At 36.1% G+C, this 12,200-nt stretch overlaps 1 protein-coding gene across 1 annotated transcript; it reads right to left on the bottom strand.

The window, feature by feature from the left end:
• Positions 1 to 6,431: 6,431 nt before the first annotated feature.
• On the bottom strand, positions 6,432 to 11,911 carry C1D (C1D nuclear receptor corepressor). The gene is made up of 4 exons (XM_068186352.1): positions 11,742 to 11,911; positions 10,376 to 10,442; positions 9,832 to 9,887; positions 6,432 to 6,981 (listed from the first exon to the last, which is right to left on the bottom strand). The coding sequence occupies exons 1-4, from the start codon at positions 11,880 to 11,882 to the stop codon at positions 6,805 to 6,807; spliced, it is 441 nt and encodes a 146-aa protein (XP_068042453.1). The 5' UTR covers positions 11,883 to 11,911; the 3' UTR covers positions 6,432 to 6,804.
• Between the last annotated feature and the right edge of the window lie 289 nt (positions 11,912 to 12,200).

Here is a 12,200-nt window from a genome sequence, read left to right as displayed (position 1 = left end):
AACTTGTGCAAGAAAATCCGTGGGCAAAATCTGGCCCTTCATTTTTCTGATAGTACAACCTCACCCAGGTAGCAAAAGACAAAACAAAACAAGAAGGTTTTTCCAGGCTTCTTTTCTTCCTGTTAAATTGTGTAAGTGGGTATAAAGTGTGCAAGGTGCATAAGTCTCTGTCTGGGCAGTTTGCCCTGGTTTGGGGAAAAAGTACAGGTACACCTGGAAATACTAAGCTATGCCCAGAAATTACTCATTTACCTACCAAAGGTCTTCTGTGTAATTCTATATATAAGGAATGAGGTTGAATTCTTAATATTTAATGAACTGAGTATCTTCCAGAAAAAAAGGATACTTCATTCTACACATCACAAGAACACCTACTAAAAAGAATATGTGAAATGGACTAGTCTTCATTTTACCAGCTCCCACCGCTTAAAAAAATAACGGCACTTCCTTATACAAAACAAATAAACAAACTCAGTATGACAACTGCAACCCTTTTTTATGCTTTGAGGTGAGACAAAATCAAAATTTCAGATTTTTATTACATTGAACATACTTAAACAGTGAAAAGAGTCACCCTTACAGTGGAGTTGCCACTTAGGGAGATGACACGCGAGTTCATTCCATCTTAGTTTAAGTGGTACAACACTAAATCTCAGTGTGATCATAGTGTAAATGAATCAGATACATATAAGAGCATCTGAGGTCTACTTTAAGTATTTTAAAATCTGAAATTAATATAAAGCTACATTAAAACAACACCGTTAAAAATGGCAAAGTTGTACTATAGCTGCAATTCTTCAAATATAATATGTTACGGAGCCCTGTCATCATCTGAGATATACTGAACTTTAATTTTCAAGCCCATATTCCTCCCTAAGCAATTTGTGGCCTCAGAACTGTGCTGGGATCTTCTTGTGCACTGCAAAACCAGAACACAAGCAGAGTAAGGGCCAGTACCTACCAAGGAGTTTGTGAGGTTCTCCAGAGCCCTTATCTGGATAAATTTTCACTGAGATAACTTTTCTTTTTAATCTCCTAACAATGCATTTCGAATATTTACCTCAGTGAAGAAGAGTTACAAGCTTTAGAAAAACATATTTGGAAATTTTAAGCTGACATTCCAATGTGGCCTGTACTTTACACTCCATGTTCTTCAACAACTGTAAGAACTACTCAACATTTCTGGTTTTTGGGGAATTCACTCATGGCAGAGACCAAACATGAAAAAGTCCAATACAAGTAGTTAAAAGCTGGCAAAATTACAGATATCTGGGAACATATTACCATAAGAAGTTGAGGCACTGTGTGGGAGTACGAATAGTAAGCCCTGTATATAATAAAAGGTAAAAAAAGCTTAACAAATACTGTCAAAGCAGGGAGGGAGTAGACTTTAACAGACAAATAAATTTCACTGGAAGTAAATATCTTAGTGCTGGTTTTGTTACATAAAGACATTCATACCTACATAAAGCCAAATTCTCAGTTCTTTTGTACTGAATTTTTGCTACTGTGACCTTAATGAAATCAAGAGCTGAACTGACTTAAAGCAAAGAGAATTAAGCTTGTGATGTTATACAGAGTCTCCAACAATAGCATTTCAGCAACATGCACTTTGTATTGTTGAACACTGAACTTCCTGACAACCAAGAGATCTATTACACACAGGTGGATGTGTAATGTGCACATCCTCAGACAGCAGCACCCCATGTGATTAACTGCCTTAAGGAATCACTCTCTCCATGGAAACTTCACAGGAGAAAACGTGTTTTGTCTTGTGTGTAAGCTGGGGAGTAGGTCTGTCAGCCCAGGGCAACAAATTAAAAAGATTGTTTATGCCATCCAACTTGTCAGTTTGTTACTAGGCATTTCTCCTTCTCACCTTTCAATAATGGGGACAGGAATTTTGTTATTTTAAACAATGACTCATTTGTTCCCATGGGGGCAAAAAAAACACTCAGGTTACAATGAAACAAATAGCATTCTAGAAAAGAAATACTACACTATATTCATGGAAATGTCCATATCACGTGAGAGAATATCAAAGACTACTTTTTCCCTTGCAGAACTCAGCAGCTGCTCGTTTACTTAAACAGACTCTGCTGGTAAACAGCAGCTAAGGATTTACCCCTAGAATTAGTATTTTAATAAGGTACAATTGCAACCACATTTGAGTTTTACTTCTTTTCTGTCTATTCTGGATCATTGTTAGGCAAGATAGAGCACCATAAATTGAAGGTGATCCTTCACTTAAAAATTAGTTTGTGGTTCATGTACTCTTTGGATATGCTCTCCAGGTACCTTTGATACCAAGACTGTCTTCATGTAAAGTTGGAACAATATAGAGCAGAATTAAATCCATTTTCTATCACTTAGACTTTAAATTTGTCCATGGAACGTGTCCACACTAGACTCAGAAGAAGCCTCTTGGCAATACTGACTTATCATACTGAATTGCTTCCATCAATTTGCTGGGGCTGCCAAGTTGAAATGATGCATGTCAAGGCAACCCTACACTGAAAAGTAAAAGACAGCCTCTTAAATGTTCCATTTATTAAGCTTTTTATTCACAGTCAAATTTAGTATCCCTTCTGAAATATATCACTTTACAAATTGATACCTTGCCATTACAAGATTTCCATGCCATATTCACTCAGCTTAGTAGTAAAAACAAGCTCTTGCTCTTTCCCCTTTGGTACAGCTGATGAAAACGGTGCAGTTCAAGGTCTGCTTCTTAGATCACCAGCACTAAATATTCCATGGATCTCTAATCTTCTGCTACAGGAGAGGTTAAAAGTCAGCAAAAAGATACACTGTTTGTTTTATCAATAAAATATCACAAGTGTATCCCACTGGAAAGCAGAAATTGAAGAAAAAAACCCAAACAACCACTAATGTTAAGATGCTAAGAGTGCTCTGCAAAACAAAAGCATTAATGTGGACTTTCTGAAACTTGGTGTAAGAAATACTACTCAAAGCAGATTAGGAGAAAGAAAATTACACTGTCCCACTGCAGAATATAAATGCATCTTGTAACAAATATATATCATGTGTGATTCTAAAATGACAAATTGTATTTATTTTCTGTAACTGATGTAGCTTAACACCTTTTTTTTTTTAAGTCACTAGCAAGTGAATGTCTAAGAAACATAAATAATAACATAAACTAATAATGCCCTGTTCTGACATCTTTACATCTCAGTTTATGAGAAATTAATTACATGTACACATTTGGGGTGCAACCACTTTCAATTATTTTGGCATGTCTAAGTTGGAAACCCTGTGCCACAGGAGCCACTTCCACCACTGTAACTCCACCCATGTTTCCAGTTACAGACCGGAGTTTGCTGCTGATGGCTCTCAAAAGCTGATACAAGTCTTGATCTAGGTAACCAAGGTCTGTCCCTCTAGAGGTGCAGAAACAGGTCACCATCACCTCCTGCGTAATGCATGTCATTTACTATGAAAACTAGGATTTCCCTCTACATTTGTCATATTCCCAGCCCTGCAGATAAAAACTGAGTATCAGTCTACCCTCTTAAACCCAAGGAAGTTCCTAATCCTGAGAGAATTTTGCTTGCTTAGCTTTTATTATTCCAGATAAATATGTTTTGAGATTTTCAATATAACTGCAACACTGAAAGTTTTTGACAAAGCTCTATGCTAGTACCGATTTTCAAGGCCAGGAAAAAATAAGATGACTTAATAAAAAACAAACTCTTAGGAATGCAGTTCTCCAGTAATAAAAATACTGAAGGAGTAGAAATGAGCCTCATTGATATGTTGACTTCCCAAGTCATATGGCAAGCACTTTTAAGGCTGGAAATTTAAGCCCTAGGAAAATTCCCCCTTTGTTCACAGCCACAGTAAACTCTGTCAGAAAAATGTTTTCTAAGAAGAGACCTGTGGAAACTTCACACAGCTCAGAGAATACCTCGTTCCTCATGCCAGATAGTCATTTTGTTACAGTAAAAATCTCCTTAATTGCTAGAACAGTTAATGGCAAATTGCTATTTTTATGTAGTTATTTGCCACGAACACGAGTGGGATTTAACATCCTGAGCTGCATTTTCATTTCTCTTCTGAAATATATTTTTGTGAACTTGGAAAATTCCTCATGCAACCTCGTACCAAATTCAAGTCCCAGCTGCTAACTTCACATGCTCTCACCAACCTCACCACTTCCTTGGTGAAAAGAGTGGAAAGCAAGAAAAGTTCCAAGAACTCATTAAATGTCTGAATCAAAACAAAATCTTTTACAAAGCAATCACTTCAATTATATAAAATCCACTTAGCATTCATAATTATGATTTCAAGCTTCTTTCAAACAGGGCTGTTAGTGAATAATAAGCACAGGGTGAGGATTCTTCGTTTGTGGGGTATTTGTCTGGGTTGTGTTGTGTCAGAAAATCAAAGCTGTAATCCACACCATTAACAGCTGTACTGAATGATGCAAGGCTTAAAAAAAATTCACAAAATTGCACATGCTGTATCTATTTAAACTGCCCTATTACAAATGTCAAATACCTGCATATAATTAATTATGCCAGATGGACTTCTACCTCAGTAAGTCTCAGCTAATAGCCTTGCATTACTCTTGTTTAAACATTTACCAATGAAACCTGTGTACTTTACTGGACAATGAATTATGATCCTTTTCAGAAATTATCCTTTTAAAACAAAACCTATAATTGAAGCTTAAGAGGAAAATCAGGTAATGGAAATGTCCTCCAATCCCCTTTTAATTAACAGCACTGCACATAAGTACAAGCTGAGCTACTCATTTCCTCAAGACAATGCCTCTCAAAGCAGAAGATGTTATCTCCCAGAAAATTTCTATATTAAAGTGCTCTGGTTTGTGCCACTTCAGACCACTTCTATCCTCCAAATATCTTCCCCACTAGTCCAAAGAACACCTGACCTTTTTTTCTTTTTTTTTAGATCAGTGGGTTTGAGATTAACATTTTGAAACTCATACTTTGTACATGCAGACCTCAACACTCACACCTAGTCTAGAAGTCTATTTATAACAGTCTAACACTGCCATCTGCAGTGTCATGTTGAACAGGGTACGAGGCAGGGCACACAGACTTCCAAACAAACACCATCCAAACCTATTCAGAAGAACTGCTTCACATAAATGTCTTATTTTGGTCAAGAACACACCTTGGGTCTTTTGAATTTTTAACTTTAATTAAACACAAACAAACAAACAAACAAACACCATTAAAAACAAAAAAAACCACAAAACACTACTTTCCCAACTCTCCTATTTTTTGGACTCGCCTTCATTTGACACAACCATGACATTAACCTGAAGAAATAAAGCACTGTCATTTGTCACTTTAGCTTTTTATAGGCCTTTGACATGTATACTCACATAAGCAGTCCTGTGGATTTGAGGCAGCAAGGGTAGGTGCCCACATCTAAATAGTTCTCTTGTTAGATGGATTGAAGGCATTGCTATTTACCTGAAGAGTTTATTGTAAACAATAATATGTAAATTCATACCAGCCACTAAAAAACATGTAATTAGACATGTAATGAGTTTAATAAACTTGTCAATGCATTGATTTTTTCCTTTCAAATGTGTATTTTTAGATAATAATTAGGGAAAAACCTTCGTTTTAATACCCAATTGAGTTTAGTTCACACTCTGCATTGCCTGCTGCAGTACAATGCCAAGGACAGCAACCATCCACTGGACATCACTCAGCTTGCAATACCAGAGCTTTGTTCTTATCATTTAGTCTTTCACACTAACAGCATTTCCCAAACACTTGTATGGACTGCTACCCATACTGCATTTTATTGGAGCTAAATCATCTATTTTTCCTTCATAATTGTTAATTCCTTGCTAATTGTTTAATAGCTTTTGGGCAGGTAATTGAGCTTTGCATTGCAGCATATTGAAAACTGAACCCACCTAACACACCACCCTTCCTAAATAATTAATCTTCACATTTTGAGGAAAAATACAGTATTTCCAAGATGGAGCAGTAGTTTTTATTGCACCAGAGGATGCTTCCCCTAATGAAGATTTGAGAAACACCAAGAGATGGCCACATTCCTACCACCTCAGAGCACATTTCTCTGAGCATTAGCACTAAGGGATGAGCACTGCAGCCAAAATTCCATGAAGCTCCTGCATGTGCTGTTTCCTAATAGCTATCCCCAGCCTGCTCCTTTTTTTGGACCCCACAAACTGCCCTTAGGGGATAGCTAACTTTTCCACTGACTAGACACGGGGACTTAGAGCAGAATCCAGTGTGTTTGCTTGTGGCCCTTGAAGCCCTGCTTTCTCAGAGGCAAGAAAGTAAGGGAATGTTGCACACCTTCAAGTTGAAAAGAGTTTAACACAGTGAATAAACCTCACAAAACTCTACAAATATGTCATTTCACACAATGCTCTTTCAGAAACACCACAGACTGGATAGCAGTGTTTGAAACTTTTTAATATTGAGGAGATTGAGGACATATAAAAAAGTATCAATGAATCATTTAAAAATTGAATTCACAGGCATTATAAACAAAACATCACTAGTATTTATTACCAACAAGTATATGTCAGGTCATTATCATTTGAGTAATGAAATGTCCAATGTGCATCAAATGGCACTTTTAGATACACATTAAATGTGATCACCTCAATGACAAATGTTCTGGACAAAATACAATCCTGTAAAATTTGTAAGTAGAAATTAATCTGTTATACAGCACTTCTATGAGATGCATGCAGTATGCAAAACATTTCCAAGTAAGTTCTAGGTGTCTGTAATTCTTAAATTACAGGGGGGATAAAAGGATTTAGTCCCTCTGTTGCTTTTTTCCTTTAGCAGGAGTTTTGGAAGTATGTTCATTTTCTGCATTTGGTTCCCAGAGTGCATTTTTTACAAATCTAGAAGCAGCTCCTTTATCGAGTTTGGATGCCTTTTTCTTGTCTGCTATTTGTTTGACCTTGTTCATGTATGTTCTTATTCTCTCCTAGGGAGAAAAGAAAAAAGGAAATTATTTCAAATCATTCTCCCAAGATTACTGCTAAAATGAATCAACGATTAGAAGTTCTCCTCACTGTACACTTCTAGAACTATAATACCTAGAAGATTAATATTACTTAAATAAATATACCAGGCAATATATTGCAATTTTGAGACTTCCCTTTAGCATATTTTCCATCACAGGTCCCTACCACACCAACTGCATGACACCTGCTATAACAGGAACACAAAGTCCTACAGAGATGCAGACTCTGCATCTAATTTGCAGAGATATGGGAACTGCTCTTGCAAGCAAAGTTAGAAAATAAAATACTGAACTCAGTTTGGAGTTTGACCTATATAAAGATGCCAAAGTAATATTTAGGTATTTGACACATTTATGGATGCATTATACTGCCTGACTACTGTCCACAAAAAAAAAAAAAAAATCAGCAAGTCCAAGCAAAGCTAAAAAGGCATCTTAGACAAAATCAAAGATGGTACAAGCATCACACATGCAACTACCCAGAAGTCTAGGGGTTAAGTTCCTGAAATGGTCAAGGGGCCTTATCAAAGAACTTATTTAGGGCAGCCTGATGAATTTCCAGCCATATCAGAAGTTAATTTTGTGGCCATAAATAACAATACAGGCCTATTTCCAGGGAAAAAGGCACACTTACTTGACGTATCTTAGCCTACAAGTTATTTGGTGTTTATGGGTTTTTTTTGGTTTTTTTTTTTGACCAAACCATGAGTTGGACTCAGTCCCAGAGAACTATACCCTCCCAGCTTAACAATCCCATTTCTGTGCCTACTCGTCCTCATCTGCTCCTGCAACAAATAAAGAAAATTACTTTGAGAGGGTACTAAGCAGCTTTAAGATGGGAATCTACCTCTGATAAGTGCCTGCTTCTCTTTACTGACAAGGGAGTACGCTTACAGTAACTCTGCAAAATATTTAACAATTTGGTGTACAGATTTCAGGTCTACATATTTAGCCTAATATGGCCTTAAACTGTAGGACCTTTGAGTGTTACTGTCATACAAACAACAGCAATATATATATATATATATATATATATATATACACATATATGTAGTGCTCTACCTGATACCTGAATTATGAATGTGGATTAAAAGAACACGTGTGGATATTGCTAAAATAAATTTTGATATGCAACCCACACATTTCTCACACAGCCATTGCTACCACTTTGAATCTGCAACAAAAGTTACAGGACTTACACTACAGAACTGATTTTCAACTCTTCAGTGATCATTATAAGCAACTGTCAAAAACTTGGCCACTCTTTCAGTATCAAAAACACAGCTTTAACAAGGAGGGCTTTACAGGGTCTGAAATCGTGATCAGCCGAATATTTCTTTGGTGCCTGAGATGGCTAATGAGAACAGATGGCAAACCTAATGTATTGACATGGGAAAAAGGAGCTGGAAAATGTCAACTTGACAAAAGAAATGAATGCTGATAGCCTGAGTGTGAGTTTTATTAATACAGTTTGAATACCTGCATGTCCATAAGGAGAGCAATTCTACAAACAAAATAATCATGACAGAACAGTCTTTTTTAATTCCCTTTCCACATGAACAAGAACATCACAATGCCTTTGGAAGGAAGAAATGTGCATTCATTCAACCTTGATACTTGCAAAAGGAAAAGAGACCTGAGTAACAATCTAGGCTATGAAAATATTCACTCTTTCTTCAGAGTTAAAACAGTAGTTGTGAAGCAAAACACAAACATAAAATATCCACAGCAGAAGAGATAAAAGTTTTTAGTATCACTAAACTAACACGATATTCAGACACTATATAATATAGGAGGAACAAAAAACTGACAGAAAGCTCATGAAGTATTAACTGATGCATTTTTTAATATGATACAGTCTAGACTACTGAAAAGCTCACAAAATTAAAAATAGAAGTATTCTTGTTATTCAGGCTAGCTTTCCGCATTTTTTAGTCCTCTCTCTCATTCCACTGGTTATGTAAGGATTACATTTAAGCTAAGTGTTTTACATCTGCTGAGATTTAATATTTTCATTTATTCAGGAATTAAAATGAGTAGTGAGAAGTTTTGATTTCAGTTTTTTCTTCAGGCTAAATGATTTGGTTTTTTAAGTCAGCAGAATTTTCAAGATAGCTGGCCTTCTGTACTGTAGTCATGCATCTAAATGGAATATAAAGACAAAACTAAAGATTTATTATAGGTCGTAAATATGTCACTAATGCAGAATTACTGGACAATACACATACAACTGGTGCCAAAAAAGCTTTTAGCTTTGTTGCTGAACTGGATTCTTTACTGCTGAGAAAATGAATTAATGGGGGACTTGGAAGGGGGAGGGGGGCACTTTCCCGTCTTCGCTAGTAAATCAAGCACACTGTACTTTTAGAGTCAAACAAAAGTAAGAAAAGGCAGCCTCAGAGATTAACATGATTCCAAGTATTTATAAGAAAAAAATGCCATACTGGAAGTTATAAATTATTATCAGGCCTGTAACATTTTTCCATTCAACAGATACAAGTGAAAAGCTGCTCTGCACAGAATCCAATTCTCGACCAAAGGTGGAAAAAAAGAAAAGGTAATATCATTCATCATCCTTTTCTAATTTCAGCAGACTCTACAACTTTACTTTAAACAGTACTGTTTAAAAGTAAAAAAAAATTACTTTCTTAATTTAGAGGCAGAACATATAAATAGTTATATAACACCATGTAGCATATGCATGCCATTAGAGCAATGTATCATTTTTAAATGTAGATGTAAACATTTTTAAACTTCTATTTGGTCTAACCATCCTGCACAAGTAGGACACATGCAGTGTAAGCAACTCACCAGTTCTTGTTTCACTGGATGTTCCTTTGGATTGATTCCCTGGGTAGCCAAGTATACTGCAAGAAAAAAACAAGATTGTTTTGAAATTGAAGGCTGTCTATGACTGAGGACCCTATCAAGCAGCCACATAGGAAAACCAAACCTTCCACACAAAATCATTAATAAGAATTGTTAACTGTGTCATTAAGTATCTGAAAAACTATTATTATTAAATATTGCAGCTAAAATACCCCCAACAACTAAAATGGTTAAAATTTAACAACTAAAATTGTTAAACTTTCAGTCCTTTAAAGAACAGAAAAGGTTGCCACAAAGGAACCAGAAACATACTTACACATGTACAAAATTAGCTTTTCTAAATATAGATTTTTGATTCGGAATTTCAGCATCATTTACTCTATGGATGGCAATAATGTGGGTCCTCAGGGTAATTACAAGTTTTTAGTTATTTGGCTATGAGATATGATTATTTAGTGTTTGTGGTTGTCTAGGTGCTCGAATGGTAATCATAAATACTACGTTTTCCTTTCTAAAACATACTTACCCCAAAACATAGAATTTAATGTGTACACTGAAACCAAATCCAGCTTTGCTTGCTCAAGAGGATCTAACTAGAATGGGAAAAAAAAGCCCATCATATTTCAATATCTTTAAGCAAGATATGCACAGATTCTGGTAATGTGCATATTCTATAATTGCAAATGTATTAACAAAAGAATACACACTGAAGGAGCACATTTTTGCATCACAAGTTCAGTGAGACTATGCTTATGCCTTATTTCCATGCCATCACAAGACCATTCATTCTCTCCTCTCCGAGTGTTCATGCAATTCTCCCAGTCTGAAGTTAAATGCCACAGTCCCATACAACCAGATGCACAATCCCTTAGCATGTAGCTCTTGGACTACTGCTCCCATAGTCAGAAATTAAGTCTCCATTTTTTCACAGAAACTTAATTCAAAATAGCTGTTGCTATCAATGGAAGGAAAAAAAAAAGTTTAAAAGTTACTGAAACACAAACATCAATATACAATCAATGAACGTTAACACTACACATGGCAGACTGTGTCTTCAGTGCATGTCAGAAGACTTATGGATATAAAGCAAAGGAAGGATAAAGGCAATAAAAGGGTTTTTGTTTCCCTTGACTGTCAAAGTCAATTTATTTTTTTGGTCCTACACGACTTCCAGAATCTCTGATAACATCATTGCACAGCTCACTAGTTCTAACATGGATACTGTCAAAAGATCTGTGTTGTCAAGACTGTTTTCTTCATAATTTATTTGTGTAAGAAATCCTCACAGGATAAAGAAGTTCCCTTATGTGCTGCCTTTTTCTTGCCCTACAGAAAGAAATTACACGTTAGGCTATAAAAGTTACAAGAGATGCTTATATGAAATTCTCAGGCACTACCTTCCTCTGATAAAAAGCTACATTGTGCAGACTTATAGCACAGCTAGAGGAGACAGCTCAGGTTCTGCAAGTCTAGACTTCTGGAATCAGAACAATTCTCACTTCTGCCTGTTCACCTTCACATCCTGCTGGGTACACCAGTTCCATTCAGTTTGTTGTGAAGAAGTCTCAGTCAAAATTGTGAGTGACCTCTCCATTATGGACAAGCATGTTAAGGAAGGTCAGGAATAAGCTATAATGTCCCTGAGCTAAATGACTCACTGGTAAAGTCATCACTACCCAGCTTGGAAGAGCATGTGTTGCATTGTTGAGCTTGTAAGACCATCCGGATATCTTAGAAATGTAAGGATTTTACAGTAAGTGTCAACTGTAGGAGTGTCATTTTTGTAATTTCTCAGTGCACTGACTGGCCTAACCGACCCTTTTATTTCAATTCAGGCTGTCAAGTATTTGTGTATTAATAAGGAAAAGAGTTTCAAAAGGAAGATAACTTACCTTTTGCAAAAGCTCACTCCTAGAAACTGACATCATTGTCTTCAGCATCTCATCTACAGAATCAAGAGACTTTTCAAATGTTGTGAGATAATCATGAATTTCAGTGGGGTATTCTTCCATGTTATTATCATCTTCTGACATTTCCACCTTGGAAGTGGAAACAAAAATAATAATCCTTTTCATTAAGTACCTACAGACTGTAGGTACTTAAAAGACTGTAATTTACAACACAAAGCATTAGCATTCATTCATTAAACATTACAAGAAATGCCTACATGTAAAGAGTTATAGCAGATAATGCCAGCAGCAACACAGTTAAAGGTCCTGCAATTTCAGGGGTATCTCCTAACTCCTGTGCAAAATGGCATGAAGTAGCACTACAATTTATATTACTTTAGTACCTGTTCTTGCAACAGTCCTAAAAGAGTGTTTAGCTTTTATGATCTGTGATAGAAAGAA

The sequence above is a fragment of the Anomalospiza imberbis genome, chromosome 3, assembly GCF_031753505.1.
Source record: "Anomalospiza imberbis isolate Cuckoo-Finch-1a 21T00152 chromosome 3, ASM3175350v1, whole genome shotgun sequence".
NCBI classification, from domain to species: Eukaryota; Metazoa; Chordata; class Aves; order Passeriformes; family Viduidae; genus Anomalospiza; species Anomalospiza imberbis.
The sequence above is the reverse complement of the archived record's forward strand: the minus strand, read 5'-3'. Positions and strand labels throughout refer to the sequence as shown.